Here is a 19144-nt window from a genome sequence, read left to right on the forward strand (position 1 = left end):
CTCATGCTTCTCTCTCCCGTGTTGCTTGGCCGCGAGGTGGGTTTCCTACCCTCGTCCTTCTCCCTATCTTGTCGTGGCGTTGATCTGCACATGCGTGGGTCGGCTCGTGCAGCGCTGCCGCTGCTGCTGGGCCGGGTTTGTTTCTATTTTTGTGGTTGCGTCGAGCGCGTAGGATGATGATGAGGCGGTGGCGCTGTGTGTAGCTCCTTCTTTCGCCCCGCCCCCTTTCCCTTTTTTCCTTGTTTCGTTTTCTGTTACCGTCTGCCCGAGTGGCATGCATGACGGATGGCGCAGCGAAGTAGGTGAGGGGGCGGGCAAGCGGAAAGCAGTGGAGGGAGCGGCTTGTTGTTTTGCCACTCTCTCTCTCCCTCACCCTCGCTCCTCCACCGGACTCTATCGTTTCGCGTACGCGCAGACGTGCATCTATACGTCTGCCCCCCTTCCCCCCTTCCCCCCTTCGCGTTGTGTCTTGCGTCTTGCGCTGTTTTCCCTCCTTGTTTTTCATGCTGTATGTATGTGTGTGTGTGTGGTAACAGGACGCGCGCCTACCTCTCGGCGAGTGTTCATGTGTTGTGCTGCCGTGCTCGTGTTTGAATCGTCTTCTCCCTCGCCTCCCCTCGCCTTTTATATGTGCTGTGTGCTGAGTCTGGCATCTCTCTCTTCTACGCTTGCAGGTGCGTTGCCTATTGGTGCTCTTCTTCCCCCCTTCCCCTCCCTCCCGCTGCTCCACAACGTTTAGAAGACGAGCTCGCGTGTGTGTATGTGCATGTGTGCACAGTGCCGGGCCCTTGCGGTGGCCCAGGCGGTGCTGCACACTTTTATGTGTTGTTCCCGTGCCGCCCGCCTCGTCGTCGCCGTTGATATAGAAGACATGTGCACATCTCTTTAGGAGAGAGTGAGCGCGTGCGGGCGGCGACGACGGCGGGCCCGCGTGCCGGCTCGGCTTCTCTTGCAGGTTTCTTTCCATGCTCCGCCGTGCGCAAATGTTTTTTTTTTCGTTGTTTTCCTTCTCGTGGACGTGGCCCTCCCCTTCTCGTATTTCGCTCGCCAACGCGCTTCCGTGCGAGACTTCAACCAGATGAAAAGCCCGCATCACCGCAACGCCGATCACATCTGCTATTCGGCCGGTGCGCGCGAGCGCAGCATTCACCGCGAGACTGCCCTCTCGACGAGAGCCAAAAGCTGCTGAAAGCGAAGACTTCTCATGGACGTGCCAGCTACGCCATTGCCGCGTCCGTCCCTCGCCGCTCTTGAAGCCGCAGCGTCGGGAAGGCCCCCCACCCCTCTCCATAAAAAATGTAAACAGTCGCTTGAAAGAGGGAAGGATGGGAGGCGCGAGACAGGGTGTCCGCGGACTGCCGCTTCTCTTCTCCGCCTTTTCCAGCTCGCGCCATCATAATGTGCGAATCGAGATCCTCTTATCGTCTTGGTCTCTCTGGCTTCTTTCCGTCGCTCGTGCATGCGCCGGTGCCCGCGTGCGCTTCTCCTCCACCCGGTGATGTGGCATCATCCACATCGAAAGAAAAATACAATTCAAGTGACGGACTCCCTCCTGTGCAGTACAAGCACACACACACACACACACGCTGATATGCCCAATCCACTTGTGCGGCTCGGCAAGGAGCTGAAGGAGGCGACGGAGCACCCCGACCCGGACATCCACCTGGAGCTGTATGACCCCACCAAGGGCAGCAACTCCAGCCGCAGTAGCCAGGGCGCTGCGTCGCAGCCCTCTCAGCAGCAGCCCGGGCTTTACACATGGCTGGCCATTCTCAAGGGCCCACCCGATACACCGTTCGCGGGCGGCAGCTATCGACTGGTGTTGAGCATCCCGCACGAGTATCCCCTCGTCCCCCCGAAGGCTGCCTTTATTACAAAGGTGTTCCACCCCAACGTCGAGTTCAACACGGGCAACGTCTGCCTTGATATTCTCAAGAAGCGGTGGTCGCCGGTGTGGACGCTAAGCTCCGTGTGCCGCGCGATTCTAAATCTACTGGCGGAGCCAGAGTCGGATAGTCCGTTCAACTGCGATGCCGGAAACCTTCTGCGCGCTGGCGACATGGAGGGTTACGCGAGCCTGGTGCGGTACTACGCCATCACCGACGCGGGAGCGCCGCCATTCGCGGATAACGAGGAGTGACCGCTTGAGAAGAACCAAAACGATGGCGGGAGGCGACTGCGGTTCAGTGAAGCATAGCGCGAGGAGTTGAGCAGAGAGACTGAACAACCGGCGCTCCTGTTGTGCTCGCCTAAGCTTTTTTTTTGCTGCTGTTGTTGCTGTGGCTGCTTTATCTCCCCGTCACCTCTCGCCCCCTCTCACAGGGCGGGCTCTCACGGTTATGGTGTCTGATGCGACGCATGTGTGCTTTTAGGATTTCACGCCCTTTTCATTTCGACATATGCCCCTTCCTTTTTCGCGGCTATAGGAGGTGTCTCTGGTGTGGAGGGGGGGCGGTGTAATGGTGGTGTGCTGTGTGGTTTGTGGGGTGTCGGAGGCGTCCAAGACGGGTCTTGTCCCTCTGCTGCTGTAGTGAGGTGCGCGTCCTTGTGCGGCCCCCTTGCCGTTGGCCCACGTACCTTCACACACACACACACACACTCACGTGCGCGGCGCCGCCTTCGCTGTCGCATCGTTTTTTTTTCTTGTTTTGCTCTGCCACTGCACGGAAGCTCATGCACAGCCGCAGCCAACACGCACACATAAAAGGTTGCACCGCCCGTGGAAGCTATCACAAAGAAGCCAGAGAGCCGTCAAGCACATGGGGGCGCTCCCGCAGGGAGGGGAGGCCTTGCATGGAGAACGTAGCTTGCCGGCACCTCTCCAGGTTCTTCGACGGTTACTTTCGTCAGCAAGCCGTGCTCGTGCTCGTCGTTGCAGCCGCATTCAGCTCTGTGCTTTCCCTTTCTCTTCACAGCACTTTCGGCGCTGCCCGTGGTGCGGGTGATGGCGCCGACGACGTGCACCGCACCTCATCTCCTTTACCTTGCACCCTTTCTTCTCTTCGTCCCCCCTTCTCTCGTTGCTTTTCCGCTGCCGCTCCTTCTCCGCCTTGTGTCTCTCATGGGTTGGCTGTGCGCTTCGGTAACAAACTTGGCGATCTGCGCGTTGCTGCTGCTGCTGCTCACATCCACGCTGACCACCCTGCTGACTCGTACGCGCACTCTCCGCCCCCCACCCCCTTGTTGCTGCTTCTCGTATCGGGGGCAGTCACGTTCCAGAGGACGTTCTGTTGTCACCCTTTTTCTTCGCCTATTAGCCTCCTTTGGTCTCCCCCCCACACACACCGCACCTCCGCCTATATCTCCTGTCTGTCGGCCTGTCGGTCTCTGTCTGGACGCTGCCCCCTTCTCTTTGCCAAGCGTCCCTCAACGCTGTTTTTTTTTTTTTTTGGCGGCCATCACACCTGTACAGCCGCCGAGCGATCCCCTTATCCAGCTTCGTTCTGCGGGGGTGCCGGGCTTCTCGGAGATTCATCGACGCTGCCATTGTTCGCTCTCTCTCCACCCATTGGACCCCATCCCTGAGCCTGCTCCCTTCCTTCCCACCACCAACTCGCCATCACACATCAACGCCCCCTGCCCCCATTCCCGACTCACCTCCATAGCTACGCGGACCTGCCGTCCCTCTGGCACTCTGTCTGCCTCTATCTGCTTTCTTCTACGCCCCACGCCGTCACACCGATACGCGCACCGGCACCCCCTCTCTGAGAGAAGCGGTCGACATTTTCGAGCCGACGCGCTCGATTTGGCTTGCTCTCGTTTCGCTACTCTTTTTGCCGCACGTGTTGGACCTCGTCTGCGCACGCGCACGCGAGAGGGACACAAGCGGGAGAGGAACGTTACAGTTGCTCCACATCACCCACCGACTCTCTTTCACCCAAACACACACACACATACATACACACTGGTACCACGCCACCTCCTACCTCCCACCTCCCTCCTACTCGTACTTCTATTTACTATCGCCACGAGTGGCCCTCATACTCATACGCCATCTCTTCCGCCGCCGCGCCCCTCTTTACGCCCTTCCTCTCTTATCACCCTTCTCCGCTCACGTACAAGCCCACATACACAGGGGGAGGCGACGAAGGAAAAGACGTCGCTGCACCACGAGCACATTAAGTGGAGGGAGGACGAACAAAAATACGGACGAGGAGCGGAAGCGAAACCCAACAGAAGATTCACGGAGGTGCACGAAGGAGGAAAAAAGGCAGGGGCTGCACTTTCACACACGTCCTGCACCCACTCCACTATACACGTAGCCGGCGCATTTCTGTAGAGTACCATCGAGCTGACGAGCGTTCGCAAGACATCACTCGTATTGACCTCTCTCTTTCTCTCTGTGTGTGGCGCAAGTCTCTCGCGCCCTCCTTCTTTCTTACTCCTCTCCCTCGTCCCTCGAGTCTTCTGCTTGTCTCTTCGCCTCACCCTCCTTAACCGTGCGCGTGTTTGCTGTTTGGCGCCAAGAACAGCAACACCTCAAGGAAGGAGGCGAGAGAGGGAAACGTTAGAGCAGGGGGTATCGTCTCTCTCTCTCTCGTTTTTTTTTCTTGTGTGAGTGCGCGTGTGCCCGTCAGTGTACGCGTCTTTGTGTACACATCTATCCCTCATTCCTCCTTTCCTTCCTTCCCCCGGTCTCACTTTTCACAGCCAAGCAAGCACGGAGCCGAGTACATGCTCATAGACAAACTCGTCTCCCATCTCTCTGTCTGTCTCTGTCGCTGTGCCTTGTTTCTACTCTCTTCTTCTGTTTTGTGTACCGCATCTCTTTAGTTTTCGTTGGCTGTTTGCTCTTGTTGCCTCCCCTCCCTTATTTCGCCTACTTGTGTCGTTGTCTGCCGCTCTCCGTGTCTGCCTCTGTACGTCTCTTGCTCGGCTTCGAATACACACGCTTCGCCACCTCCACTCTGCCTCCGCCCCACCCCCTCCCCCTCGTCTGTTTTCCTATGTATGCCTGTGCTTGCGCGTTTTGGTCAAGTGCGACTCATCACCCCTTTTTTGTGTCTCCTTCCCCCGCCATCTCTCTCTCTCTCTCTGAGCCTCCCTGCAAGCGTCGCTGTGCGTGCACCTGCCACTTACCTGTTTTTAGCTCTTTCCCCCCTTCTCTTCGCCCGCCTCTCCCCCGTCTTGGTCTTGTTTCCTTCCCCTCGTCATTTCACTCGTGTATGTGTCTCGCTCTCTTTCTCTCGGTTTTCACGACGCTTGCATCTCTGCTAAGCGCCCTTCTCTCTTCCTCCTCCTCTCTCTCCACTCCCTGCTCCCTCTCGAACCCGCCGACACCCTCGCCCAGCAGCCCGGCGCCTTCACGCTGTATCCCTCTTCCCTCTCACCGCACGCGCGCCTGCTGTCTTCGGGTGGATTGGGGGAGGGGGACTTCTACCATTTCGTTCGCATAACTCTCTTTTTTTTTGTATTTGGTCTGCCGCTTCGTTGGCGCTGAGCAGTTCTCTTTAGTGTGAAATTTTCTTTTTTTTTCCGTTGCATCACTGTGTGTTTCACGTTGGCTCGCTCCTCTCTCGGTCTCTTCCTTTCGCGCACGCACGCACTCTCTTTCTCTCCCCTCCCCTCACTCCCCCGCATTCCCCCTTCTCTCTTCACTTTCTCTGTTGTCCCCCCCCCGCTGGCTGCGTCGTTTCTCTTCTTCGTTTGTAGTGTGTTATTCTCTCTTTTATTGCCCAATCCTCCCTCTCTTCGTGCGTGTCTCTGCCTGTCTTTATCTCTCTGCGTGTGACTCCCTAACCCCCCCCCCCCCGTACTCCCCTCCTTCCCACACGGCACCTCTCTTCTTTCCTTACATTGGTTCTCTTCCTCCTCCTCCCCCCGCCACACACTAGCCGCGGCCTCATTGCGAAAAGGCGCTTCACTGTTTTATTTGTCGTTTCCACCTCTGTTAGTTCCTGGATGCGCGTGTCTCTCTCTCTGTCCTCCCTCTCCCTCCCCCTCTCCTCCACTCCCTCTCTCTCCCTCTCGCCCAGCCTTCTGTTCGCTCCTCTTTTGCCTTTCCTTGCGTCTTCTCTTACGTTTCACGTGTCTCGTCGTCTTCTCGTCTAACTGCCTTGGCCCCCACCCCTTCCCCTCCGTCTGTCTCTCTCTCTCTCCACCCAACTGACATCCTACGCCATCCCTGTCTCCGTTTTGTTGTCCTTCTTCTCGTGAATCGTCTTCCTTTTCGACTGCCCCGCGCCGCCTCGCGACTTCTCCAGGAGGGCGCAGCAACGACGCAAGGGCTACAGCGAGTGCGGAAGAGCCCCGGGTTCCTTCCTCCTTCGCCCCCCTCCCCCTATTGCTCCGCCCATCCCTCCCGCGAGACGCACGTACACGCGTGCGTACCCAGGCACACGTGGACGCGTGTCGGGGGAGGACGAGACGGCTGTGAGAAGCCCCCACATTCACTCTCCCTTCGTTTTTTTTTCCCTGGTTCGGCTCCCTTGCCTTCGACACTACACTTGGCGTACCTGTGCTCGCGCTTCCCTCTTCCCCTTCATCTCGTTGCATCTCTCCGCGATTCCATACATTTAGCGTGCCCGCTCTCTCTCTCTCTCTGCGTGTCTCTCTCCGTATTGCATTACACACCTGGGGCTCACCCGCGTGCCTGTTTCCGTGCGTCTGGCTGGTGGCTGTACACTGTTGTGTAGCTGCTTTGGTTCTTGCTTGCAATCAGCCTCCGTCACCCCCACCCCCGCTCCTCCATCGATCCCTCTTCTTCCCTTCGCCCAGACTGTCTTCAAACAACGGGAGAGACGCACACCTCGTAACGCAACGACACCAAGGCGAAAGAAACACACAGTGGAACGACGAAGAGCGGAGAAGGGCTGCGCACGTGCCGCCGCCGCTACTTTCCACTCACTCACTCACTTACTCGCTCTCACATACCTTCTTTCTCTCTCCGCGCCGGTGTGCGTCGGTCTTCGCTTGACGCTTCGCCTTCTTGAACATTTTGGTGTGGTCTTGTCTCAAAAGGGGTACTCTCTCCTTGTAGCGCTCCCTTCTTGTGTGCTGTGTGTGCATGTATGTTGAGTACTGCAGCGGCGACTCGTGCGCTTTTCGTGTCCCCTCCTCCTCTTCTCTTGGTTTCTCTTCTCTCTGCGTTCAAGAGAGCTCTCTCACTCTCTCCCCCCTCTCTCACTCTCTCCCCCCTCTCTCTCTCTCCCGTCCTTCCTTCCTTTTCCTCTTGTGAAATTTGTGCTCAACTCCCTCACCTTTTTGTTGTTCTTGTGTGTGTGTGTGTGTCTCCCTCTCTTCCTCCCTCCGCCCGTTTTTCCTGTGTCTTGCTCGTCTTCTGAATTTTCTTCTTCCTCTCTCTCACTCTTCGTCACTGTTTTCGAATCGGTAATCTCGCTAGACATTGCCGTCACCGTCGCAATCGCTACTCGCCCTTTCGTTGTTTGTTTTTGTCATCAAACCTCCTTTCTTCTCTCTCTCCCTGTGTGCGTGCGCGTGGGCTCTATTCCTCCCTTCTCGCCCTCCCTCTTCTCTCTTCCACTCTTCTTGTCGTCGTCCTTTGTTTTTGCTTTTTCCTGTTGCTGTGAGGCGTCGTCGTCTTCCCGAGAAGAACACGCGCAAAGGCCGGGGGTGCGCCTCCCTCATCTCTCTCTCTCTCCATCTCCCTCCTACTCTTGCTGCTGCTGTGCCTCCTCGCACTGCCGCGCTCGTGCGTGCGCGCAAAAACACACGCGCACACACATACACACACAAACTTGCCGCTAAATTTGTTTTAAGATTTTGATCTTGCGCGCCCCCTCCCGCTTTCTCTCCACTCCCTGCCTCTCGTCAACCACAGCTTACCTATACATACGTGTACACACGTTCTCCGGCGCCGATACGCTCGCGAACGCATACGCAACCATACGCGCGGCCAGCTCATCCCGAGCGAACGGGAGAACAGGAAAGGCGCAGCTGAAAGAATCACAAAAGAGGCGCTCGGGGCTCGCGCGTCCTACAGATACTTCACAGGCTTCTTATACAAGTTAGATTTCCATTTTTTTTTTCGCTTTCCCTTCCTAGTCTCACGGTTGCCGTTGCGCCGCCCTTTCCTCCCCTTCCGCGATTCTTCGTGCGAGTCGCCGGCCTTCGTCGCCTATCGCGCTCTTTCTCTCTCCCCTAGATCTCGTGTGCTGTACGAGTGCTGCACCTGCGCTGCTTTACTCCTCGTCTACTCCGCCGCTCCTTTAGTCTTTATCTTCACAGCCCTCCCTCCCCTCCCTCCGGACACCCCTTCCGTTACGACAATCACGTCGTGCATCCTTCTTCGCCTTGTTGTTTCGCGGCCGGCTCGTGCACAGAAATTCCGTCTTTACAAGGGATCTGCTGCTACACGTGCGCGCAGCTTTCAGCGGAGAGATCACCCTCTCCTCTCCCCTTGATCTCAGTCCTGTGCCCTCCTCCTCCCCCTCCTCCCTGTCTTTTTCCCCTTGTTCGTGTTTTCTGTGGTTGCCATTCTTCCGTCGGCCGGGTCATCTGCCGCAGCGGTGCGTCTCCGCCCTCCTTGTGTGGTTGTGTGCGCGAGCTGCCGTTGCACTCTATACACACACCCACGAGAGAGGCAACCGTTTGTGTTTTCCCTTTTCTCCTCGGCGTGCGCGTTGTCTTTGTGGGCCTCTCTCTGTCTCTGGTTGGGCTTGCGATCGGGTAGTTGTGTGGGCGTTGCTGCTGTGGTTGTGTTTGTGGTGGTGGCTGTGGGCCTGCGTCTTGCCCCTTCCCCCCTCCCTCCGTTAGTTTCTTCCTCGATTTCTTGTTTCCCACGGACTCCTCCCCTCAACCCCTGCCTCTGCCTTTTTCTCTCCATCGCTTCCCCGCGCCCTTCTTCTTGTTTCCACCTCCCCCCTCAGAGTCGTTGGCATTCATCGATAGAAGTCCATGCAAGGACAGTGACGCCCCTCTCTTTATTTCACTCTCGCTCCTTCTCCGCTCTCCGCTCTCCGCTCGTGCGGTGACGAGGAACAGCAGCAGCAAGGTCAGCAAGCGTGTGTGCTTGAGGACTCTGCCTGAGCGGTGCAGATCATCTCCACCACCTTTTTCCCCCTTTCTCGCCACCCCCTCCCCTTTCCTTTCTCTGTCTACCTCTTCTCGCACGCGTAGATCCGCAGTGGGCTTGTTTTGCTTTTCCCCGCCCCTCCCCTCTCCTCCCCTATTCCGTTTCGTCGATTCTGGTTTCCGTGCAGCCTTCCTTTCCGTGTCGTGCCTCTCTCTCGCTCGCTTTTCATTCGTCCAGTATAGACGCCTGTGCCGCTGGGCGGTCTTTCTGGCCCTGGCGCTCTCCTCGTGTGCGCGTGAGTACGCGTTTCTTTGGCGCTGCTCGCTGTCTTACGGCTTGGCTCGGGTGCAACGATCTCCTGACCGTCTGCCAGCCACTCTCTGCGCGGCTCTTCTCTCTCCCACTGCGGTTCCTCCCTCCCTGCCTTCCTTCCTCTTTTTTTTTTCCTCTCTGCGCGTGCGCGCGCACCTGTCGCTTTCTATCTCTGTTACTTGGGCAGGCTTCACTGTGTCGTGCGTCGCTTCTCCGTCCCCACTCTTCCCACTTCATTGAGCCTCCATTGCTTCCGAGCAAGGCTGGAGCATCTCCGCCTACGGGGGAGGGTCACCTTCGCTCTTTCTCTCTCTCCCGCGCACTTCGTGACATCTTTCCGTGGGTTTAAAGAGCTCTTGTCTGTTTCGCTGTCCTCTGGTTGCGTAACGTCTCTCAGTTGCAGTGCAGTCGCCCACGCGCACGTTTTCTCTTCTCGTTTTTTTTTGGATTTGTTGTTGTGAAGTCGACTCGTGGGTCCACGTGTGCAATTTCGTGAAAGGGACGCATCGACGCATTTGCTATACAGGGGCGGACGCACCCTCTGCCAGCCCCCGTGCTTCCACTTGTGTCTGTCTGTCAGCTTTTCTGTTTGCAAGGGCTTCGTCTCCATCCCCTCCTTCCCCTCCTCCTCCTCCTCCCTCCTCCTTTTTCTGTTTTTCTTCGCTTGCTTCCTTGAGTGTTTTCTCGTGTTGTTGTTTGATATCTTTACACAGACTCTCTCTGTCTGTTTTGTGAGCGCGCGCGTGTTCGTGTGGAATCTTTCCTTTCCCTCCGCAAAACGTGAGCTCCGCTGTACTGAAACGCATCCAGTCAAGCGCAGCGCTTTATTATATCACATTCTCGCCTCCTCCGTTGCCCTTTCCCAGCCATCCTTTACCGCCTCCGCCCCCACCTCCCTCGCTCTCCCTTGTTTCTTCGCCTTCTTGTGCGTTTTTTGTTGTGTGCCGCTGCCCGTTGTGTTGTATGTCTGCATCTGTTACAGTGGCCCCGTCTACCGTTCCTTCTTGCCTCCTCCCTCTCTACGCATACCCCTTCCCCCTTCCCCCTTCCCCACCACACACACACGTACCAATACGCGCCGTCTCTGCGCTCTCTTCCCCCTCTGCCTCTCTCCACTACCATCTCCTCAGGACTTCTTCGTCTGCTTCGCTTACCTGGGCCGATTTCCATTGTCCGTGCCATCTTGTTCTCCCTCTCTCCCTCTCTCTTTCACGTCTCTTGCGCAAGTATCGCTGCGTGTTGTCTGTGCCTGTGTGTGTCACCGTAACAGCGCCTGCGTACGAACCACTTGCTTTTTGTTTTCCCTTCTGTCTGTCTCAGTCTGCCTGTCTTCTCGGTCTTCTCTTGTTTCTGTGTCGTGCCCGTTGACGCCCTGCCCTGCCCTCCCCCCTCCACCGCGCGATCTCTTCTGTCTGCGTCTGTCTGCGTGTGTCTGTGTCTGTCCGTAACTTGGGCTTCCTCCTCCTCTCTTCTTGTCCCTTCGGTTGTTGCTCTTCCTTCTTTACTGGCTTGGGTCTGCCAGAAGACACAACGGCGTGCGCGTGTGGTGTGTGTGCTCTCGTTGTTCGGGCCATCTCATCTGCAGGATCTGTTATTCTTTCTCTTTTCTCTGCACTTGTGCGTGTGCCTGTGAGTGGTTGTCTCTTCCGCCCTCCCGTCTTGTTCTCGCTATTGGTTGTCGCCTGCTCTCGTTCGCCGGCTGCTCTGCCTGTGTGTGTGTGTCTCTCTGTTTTTCCTCGCCTTTTCAGTGTTGAGTTGCCAACGATCCTCCGAACCACGCCCACGCCCACGCACACGGACATCTACACACACACACACACACACACCCGACGCACACGCCCTCGGGCACATACACGCCCCCCTCCCACTCGACATCCCCCGCCTCATCATCTCTGCGGGGTTGTCTTTGTAGCACCATCACTTTTCTGTCCTTGTCTATCTGTTTCTCTCCCTGCCCCTCTCTCGCTCTCGCTTCTGTGAAAGTCCGCAGCGGCGGCAGCGTCGTCACCCAGTGCGCAAGTCAGCAGTGAGGTATAACCCGCCCTCCCCCTCTGTTGCTCCACAACGAGCCTTTAAAAAGCCGCTTAAAGTGCGCTCGCCTTCCTCGCTCTTCATTCTTTCTGCTCGTGCCTATTGTGTGTATTGTGTGTCTGGGCCATCTTAACGTGCTTCTCTCGGCGCTTGCGGCCCCCCTCCCCCTTTCCCTTCCTTCACCTGCCCGAACGCCGTTCCTCGTCGCCTCTCTCTCGGTCTCCGTCTCGACTTCTCTCTTGCGCACTTGCGAACGGTTTTGCTACAAGGCGCGCGCGTGTCTGCATCTGCGCGGGTCTTTGCTCTCCCCCTCCGCCTCCTGCTGATCTCTGGCTCTTCCTTTCTTTCCTAACGCACCCGAGAGGGCCGCGCCATGTACACCATTTCGTCCGATGCGGTGGACGAGTCGACCACCGCGTTCGAGTGGCGCGTGTGGGGCTCTGACTCGAGCGCCTCCACCCCCGTGGTGCCGCTCGGCGGTGTCAGAGACGCCTCACTGCGCTCCACGACGGCAGCGACCATGCCGGTCGCGTCGTTCTGGGGCGACTCCCGTGATGATCGAGGCGCCGCCGCCGCTGCCGCTTCCACAACGTCGCCGTTGACTTCTTCCACCTTGTGGTCGTCGGTGACGGTGGCGAACAACATGCGTGGCACCAGCAACGCCGCATACAAGGGCACACGCGCCCCCAGTGCTGCGACCACGCCAGCTGGACTGGTGGCGCTCAGCAGCGAGGGTAAGCGCATACCGTCGCAGAAGTCGTCGGCCGTGCCGGCAGACCTCAGCAGTCACTCAGAGCGCCCCAACGGCGACATTGGGGGCGGCACTAGCGTTGGCACCTTCAAGTACACAGCCGCGTCGTTGGCGGTGGAGCCGCCGCATTCAACGATGCCCACCACCTTTCGCGACAGCGATGACGGAGACGATGAAGCTTTTGATATCATCAAGGAGAGCATCAAGCGCCAGCTCGTCAGCATCGAGGAGGATGAGCTCGTCAGTGAGACAGCGCAAGACAACTTAGCGGCCGCTTTACGGCAGACACTTCAGCCGCAGCCGCAGCCGCAGCCGCAACAGCATCGTTTCTTAACAGTGCAGCTGCGGGGCGGCGCCGCCAGCGAGGCTGCCGGTGCGCGTCGGAGCGGCGACGATGATCGCATAATTCACATCACTAGCGCTGCTACACCCCCTGCTCCTCGGTCGGCTGCTGCAGCTCGGCAAGGGGAGATAAAAACGATCCGTTGCTCTTCTTCGCCCGTGTCGGTCGTGGAGCAGCTCGCTGCCATCAGCATTGGCCAGTCATCCGTGTCCAAGGTAAGTGTGCCTGTCACCAGTGCAAGCGGTGGCGACGCGAAGGGTTTTCGCTCGAAGCCACCTTCATCGCTCCCACAGTCTCCCCAGGCACCCGCCCAGAAGGCCGCGCAACTGACATCCCAGCAGTCTTCCGAGCAGCCGCTGCCGCAGCACCACGAGCCGCCGCAGCAAAGAGCTCCGGCTACGGTGCACCCGCTCAATGCTGCGGCGTCACGTGCGACGCTCTTTGAGCAACAGCGCCAGCCCTCGGCAAACGGCGTTGGCGGCACGGCCTGCGGCGCGAGCCCCCGCGCAGAGGCGAGCATCCACGCCGGCGGTCTACGCATCCCACTTCCAACCCCCGGTGCCCGTTCGATGGGTGGCAGAAGCGGCTCTGGCGAAATCGCTGCCGTGCAAATCTCCACCGAGGCCGCAAGTCGTACCCCCTTTCACATGGACCCAAGCCGAGACATCGGCAGCGGTGCGGCGACGGCGACGGCGACCGCGAGGTCCTCGGCAACGTCAACGACGGCCTCATCGTCCTCGACGTCGACAACGCTGCAGAGCGGCCGTTTCTCCTCTGAGCGCTCGTCGTCGTCCAAGGAAGAGCCAGCCAGTTCAGGCCACCACTATCAGCAGTATCCCCGTCAGCTTCTCTCAGGTTCGTCTGTGACGCAGCTCAGGCACGGCCGGCATCCGCATCAACACGAAATTCCGGCACTGCAGCTCGAGGGTTTACAAGAGCCATATCCCACGAATAGCCAACAGGAGTGTCTTCAGCATAAAGGCACACAGCAGCAGCAGCAAGAGCAACCGCCAGCGCCGCCGCCGCTGACACCACCCCCACCACCGCCGCTGCCGCAGCAGCAGCGTGTACAGGCCTCGTCGATGATGTCGTTTCAGGGTGGCCCAAGGCTCCCCAACTTGCCACCACACCTCCAGCCACAGCCGCTCACGCAAGCGCAGCAGCAATCCCATCTTCAGCATCCGCTACCGCAGACACAGTCTCAACAGTCGCAGCAACAGCAGCTTGGAGTGTCTGCGTCGTCTCCTTCAGCGGCCATGATGTCTGGCAAGATCTACGCCGCCACTCCGCATGGCCGGCTGATCTTGCTCACCCCTGACGGCGTACAAGCACCACAGGTGCAGCTGCCTCAGCACTCACTGCCGCCACCACCGCCACCGCCTCCGCCACCGCCGTCGACCGCCACCAGCTCGGCGCTCACTGGCAACTACGTCACCGCCAGCAACTACTCTGCTCTCTTCTGCCGCAACAACCCACTGCACTCTATGCGTTACCCCGGCTCTCAGCCAGAGAGCGCGGGGCGGCTGGCGGGTGAAGCGGTTCGTCCCAAGGATGAGAAGGGCACCGCGGCGACCCCCTTCAGCAGCTCAGAGCGTTCCGGCACCCAGGCGTTCAACACGACTGCCAGCTCTGCGGCATCAGAGAAGGATGTGCCGACGAGCCTCAACGCAGGACAGAGCCGCGACGACGCTGCGGTGAACCACGCCGAGACCCGTGCCTCGGTGGCCCCCGCAGTGGCCACTGCTGGCAGCGCGAGTGCCGAAGCACCGCCTCTTCCGGCCGCCCGTTCAGCTGCTGCGACTGGTGCATCGTCGGCAACAGTCAGCGGTAGCGGCGGTGCGGCAGCGCCTGCGGGTCGTGGCAGTCAACCGCCCACGGCCTCTGTAGCGCCGCTTCTCGTCCGAAACTCCCACGGCGCCTCCGCCGGTGAGCTTGCGCAGCGGCTTGGCAGCCACCCCAGCAGCAGCAGCAGCAGCAGCGCGAATGGTTGTGGCCGGCCCCTCCAGCTGCCAACGTTCCCAACACGCGAGGACATCAGCATCACCTCGTCCGCGGGTGGCGCCGACCACCCGAACCTCAACGCAGCTCCGGTTTCAACATCGTCTAGCAACGGCGCCGCCATGTCGCCTCTCTCGAGAGTGCAACCGAAGCTCGTCGATTCTGACCGAAATATTGGGCTGAGCGCGACGAACACTCTCACGCTGCCACCGAGCAGCGTCAAGGCAGACGGCAGCAATGCGCAGATTGCCGTGCCTGCGAACGGCAGCGGCACCGCAGCGACCGGCTCTCAAGGAGGTGCGGTAGCAGCGGAACTGATAGGGCCGAGCAACAACGCTCTGGGCAACTCCAGCACCTTCGCACACCTCCCCACGGGGCTCAAGCCGCACGACAGTGGCCTCGGCGCGGATGCCACAGTCGCCAGCAACAGTGGCTATGCTGCCCACTTTACGCAGTCGGCATCACAGCCTGCGCTTTCGGCCCCTGCGTCCTCCGCATCATACAGCCCACTGGCAGCACTCGGCTCAGCAAACGGCAGCGGCGCCGCCAAGTGCATCTCGACGCAAGCGCTGTTTCGGCAGGAGCCGGCCGGCAACAGTCGCCTCGCATCGCGCGCGGACCTTTTTGCACAGGCTGCGAAGCCCGCCTGGCCAGACACCGTCTCTTCACCGTCCAAGCAGGGCCCAGCTGGGGCGCCACCGCTGCCACAGCGACAGCCGCCACAGCTGCAGCCGTCGCAGCAGCACCAGCAGCTCTACATGCAAGGGCTTTCTCCTCCGCCCTCGACACTGCACTCCCCCCTCGGCGGCCGTCTCCACGCCGCTGCCGACGACTCTGTCGTCGTGACGATCCCTGTCACGGGCGGCGACGGCACCATCACGGCAGCTGTCATCGCAGTGCCGTCTCCATTCTCGTACACTGAGGCCGGGGTGCAGCAGTACTGCCTCGGAGCTCTACAGCAGCAACATCCACAGCAACAGCGACCGCGCCCGCCGCCGCAGCGGCATCCCTTGCCGCCGCCTCCGCAACAGCAGCACTTTCATCATCAAGGCGCACCAGCAAAGGATCAATCCACTGCAAGCTGTGCGGGTGAGGAGGCGGAGTGGCGGCGGAAGCAGGATCTGATCACGCTGCAGCTCGAGCAGCATCGCCAGCGGCTCGAAAACGAGCTTCGGCAAGTGCAGCTGCAACAAGCGCAGCAGCAGCAACAGCTGCAGCACGCGCAGCACCATCATAGCCATCACCACCAACACCAGCAACAGCAGCAGCTACGGTATCAGCAGTCTCTGCTGCCGGCACAGACAACCATGGTCACGATTGACGGATGCCTCTACCGCATGGTGTCGGCCTCCTCAGCAGAGGCCTACGTGAACCGTGGCCAGCCGTGCCGTGATGTGCACTTTGTGGACAGAGACGCTCTTGCCAGCGACGGCTCCGCGGGGGCAGACGGCCGCACTGAGGCTGCATCTCTTCAACCGAGCAATCACCCCGGTGTGTGTATGCCCGTCTCCCCGCAAGCCCAGCTATCACCACAACAGCAACAGCAACCCATGATCATCACCGCCGCGGGTGATCGGAGTGCTTTAGGTGAGGCCACCTCGGCGGCGGCGGCGTCGCTCGCGAAGTCATCTACGCCTGGCACTAACGTTATGCTGGTGATGCCGACGCCGTCTGCCTCGCACAAGGCGCAGTACGGATACTAGAGACGCTCCGCTTGCCTTCGTTGTCCTGCGCGTGCGCCGCGCACGGAGAGGAGGAGAGACGACAGTGAAGAGTCTGGACGGCGATGGAGGCGTACCGTCAAGCAGTACAAGCGCCCACATCGCTGCTCTCATCGTTCTCTCACCGTTGTCGTACTGCTGCGGCTACTCGTGCCGCTTCCATGTGACCCTCCTCCCCTCCTCCCCCCTTCCCCCCTTCCCTTCCCCCTCTTTCCCCCTCGTTCCTGCCCTCTGTGTCACCTTCGGGGTTCTCTCTTGCATGCCTTGTTGACATCGCTAGTGGTACACGCGAAGCAGCACCGCATCGATCCTCCGGAATCTCGGCGTCCACAATGTGCACAGCACGCGCTTTCAAGGCGAGCGAGATGCTCGAAAGGCAGAGCGACCATCACCATGCACGCCAGCCGACTGTACCTCTGCGCGTGCGCATGCGTCTCTCTCTCCCTCTTGCTGTCTTCATTCCGAAAGACGACAGCAGCCGCCAGCAACAGAAAAGAAGAAATCAAAGACAACGACGAACGGATCCGTGCGAAAACTCAGGCTGCGCAGATGGAGCACGCAGGGACCTACTCCGTGTCGGGATGTATCAGGACCACGCTGTGCGACCCCCCCTCCCTTCCCCACCCTCATCGTTTCGCCTCTCTCCCGTTGTCGTCGCTTCACGACGGCGGCAAGAGCACGCATTCAGCCGCACATGCATACAGTGACGACCGCGTCTTCGTGTGTGCGCGCGCGTTTTTTTTTCGCTGGGCGTTGGCAATCAGTCCAGCTGTAGTGGTGCCATTCGGCGAGTGCAGCCCTCCTCCCCCTTCCCCCTCCCCCCACCCACGACCACCGTCCGTCCGTCCAAGTATCCTGCCGTCCCTCAGGCTTCTCTTGTGGCCACTGCTCGTCCTCCACTCATCCCTCCCTTCCGCTGGACACACACACACACATATATATATATATATATATATATACATATATACACGGCGTGCCTCACGCGCGCATCATCGCCGCCACCTGCACCTCTTCTCCGCATACACACACACACACCACCTGTATCTTACTACACAAGCAAGTGCCGTGCTTCCGCTTGTTGTTGTTCGTTCTTGGTTATCCTTTATAATTGCCGTCCATCGCCGCTCCCGCGCTTCCTGTCTTAACCTTTTCTTTTTGTTTTCTCTCTGCCAACGTTACGTCGCTCCGCGCATGTCACAGTCGCTCAGTCGCAGCGGCAGCCAGAGAGGCGTCGCCACTCGAAGCGCGTCGCGCAGTGCTTCTGGCAGCCGCAGTGGCAGCCGCAGCAGCTCCAACTCGATGCGGCTGCCGGAACCCACCGCGGCATCGGCCACCGTTGCCGAGCCTGCAGCCGTACCTGCTGCTGCGGAGACCCCGGCCGACGATGCGGGACAGCCGCATGAGCCGGAGAAGGAGGTGGCGTCGATCTTCATTGGCATGGGTCCCGCTGGCCGTACCGTGACCTTGACGGAGCTGACGGAATACCTCAAGTCGAAGGCGATGGACCCGGCGAACGTGAAGGATGTTCGCCTTCGCGGCCGCTGCGCGTTCGCGGATACGACGACAGTAGAGGAGGCGCGCCACCTGATCGCACAGCTGGACAACCACGACTACAAGGGCAAGTTCCGTCTGGCGGTGCAGATGAGCAAGCAGACCATGGCCGAGGCGAAGGAGAACAAGCGCAAGCGCCAGGAGGCGCGCGGCACCAAGCAGGGGGAAGAAGGCAACTACGTGAACGAAGGCCGTCAGGTTTTTGTGAACCTCGGCCCTGCCGGCAAGGACATCCCCAACGAGGCCATTCGCAGCAAGATTGAGGCCATCTGCCCGGTTCTGCGTTTCGAGCGCCGTGGCTACTGCATGTACGCCGATGTGCCCACCGCCGAGGATACGAGGCGGGTGGTGGCAGCGCTGAACAACATGATGATTGGCGAGGTGCGCGTGCTGGTGCAGATCAGCACCTTGGTCCGCAAGCGTGAGCGCTCGCCGCAGCGCGTTCGCGATGCTCCTCGCCGCGGAGGTGACCGTCACGAACGCGACTCGCACCACCATCGCCGCCGCAGCGACAGCCGCGAGGGTCGCCGCCGTCACCACCGCTCGCGTCGCAGTTACACGCCGTCGTCGCGCAGTACCTCTTCCTACTCATCCCGCAGCCGCTCGCATAGCCGCGGTCGCCGCAGCTACTCTCCCGACTCTGAGGACTCTCGCGACCGCCGCAGCCGGCGCGGAGGCTACCATGGCAGCGACCGCCGTCGTGGCCGTACCGAGCGCGGCGGTGACCGTCGCGAGCGCCGCGGCGACGAGCGCCGCACACGTCGTTGATAGCCTCCGCAAACCTCGCCTTGGACATGCAAGCAAGGCGAGGTTTTCAAGCGACACGAGACCAGGCAGGAAAAAAAATGGAGGTTAAGTGGAGGGGAGACTGGGTGAGGTTAGGCCTAACGCCAGCAATGACATGAGGCGTGGGCCACTGCAGATTGTGGCCGTATCGTTCGGTGCCCCAACCCCTCGCATCTCCGTCTCTTCGCCTGTTTTTATTCGTTTTTCCTTTTCGTTTTTTTTTTCCTTTTGTTTTCCTTTCGTGTGTGTGTGCACGTTGAAGCCGCGGTTGGTGTCGAACCGCGGTTGGTGTCGCCCCTCCCCTCCCCTCTTCTCCTCACCTCTCCTCTCGCGTCTCTCTTGTCGTGTGTCCTGCCGGTCTTGCGCTGCGGCACTGCCATCTTTCCCCTCTCTTTTGTCTCTTTAAAGTTTTCTACATATCTATGATCATTTCTTTTTCTGTTTTCACGCTCTGATCGCGCTACGCATATCTCACTCGCGCTGCATGGGCTCTCCCCCCTTCCCCACACCCGTTGGGTGTCTATCGGTGTGCCCCTTTAGAAGGACAGGCTTCATGAGTTCTTTGTGCGCAGGCACAAGTCTCTCCGCGGGCCTCTTCTGCTTGACATGCTCGCTCCTGCCAAAGGCCTGCGGGCTCAGGAGAAAACGGAATGCCCCTGCTGCCACAGACTCATGGC

The 19144-nt window shown here is 59.6% G+C and overlaps 3 protein-coding genes across 3 annotated transcripts; all 3 read left to right on the forward strand.

Moving 5' to 3' along the window:
- Nucleotides 1-1591: 1591 nt before the first annotated feature.
- LDBPK_071000 (ubiquitin-conjugating enzyme e2, putative) lies at nt 1592-2140 on the forward strand (the record flags this gene model as incomplete). Its single annotated transcript, XM_003858488.1, has 1 exon — nt 1592-2140. The coding sequence occupies one exon, from the start codon at nt 1592-1594 to the stop codon at nt 2138-2140; it is 549 nt and encodes a 182-aa protein (XP_003858536.1).
- Nucleotides 2141-11690: 9550 nt separating this feature from the next.
- On the forward strand, nt 11691-16112 carry LDBPK_071010 (hypothetical protein, unknown function; the record flags this gene model as incomplete). Its single annotated transcript, XM_003858489.1, has 1 exon — nt 11691-16112. The coding sequence occupies one exon, from the start codon at nt 11691-11693 to the stop codon at nt 16110-16112; it is 4422 nt and encodes a 1473-aa protein (XP_003858537.1).
- A 1209-nt stretch (nt 16113-17321) lies between these two features.
- On the forward strand, nt 17322-18449 carry LDBPK_071020 (splicing factor ptsr1-like protein; the record flags this gene model as incomplete). Its single annotated transcript, XM_003858490.1, has 1 exon — nt 17322-18449. The coding sequence occupies one exon, from the start codon at nt 17322-17324 to the stop codon at nt 18447-18449; it is 1128 nt and encodes a 375-aa protein (XP_003858538.1).
- Nucleotides 18450-19144: the final 695 nt, after the last annotated feature.

Source organism: Leishmania donovani, chromosome 7 (genome assembly GCF_000227135.1).
Source record: "Leishmania donovani BPK282A1 complete genome, chromosome 7".
NCBI lineage: Eukaryota > Euglenozoa > Kinetoplastea > Trypanosomatida > Trypanosomatidae > Leishmania > Leishmania donovani.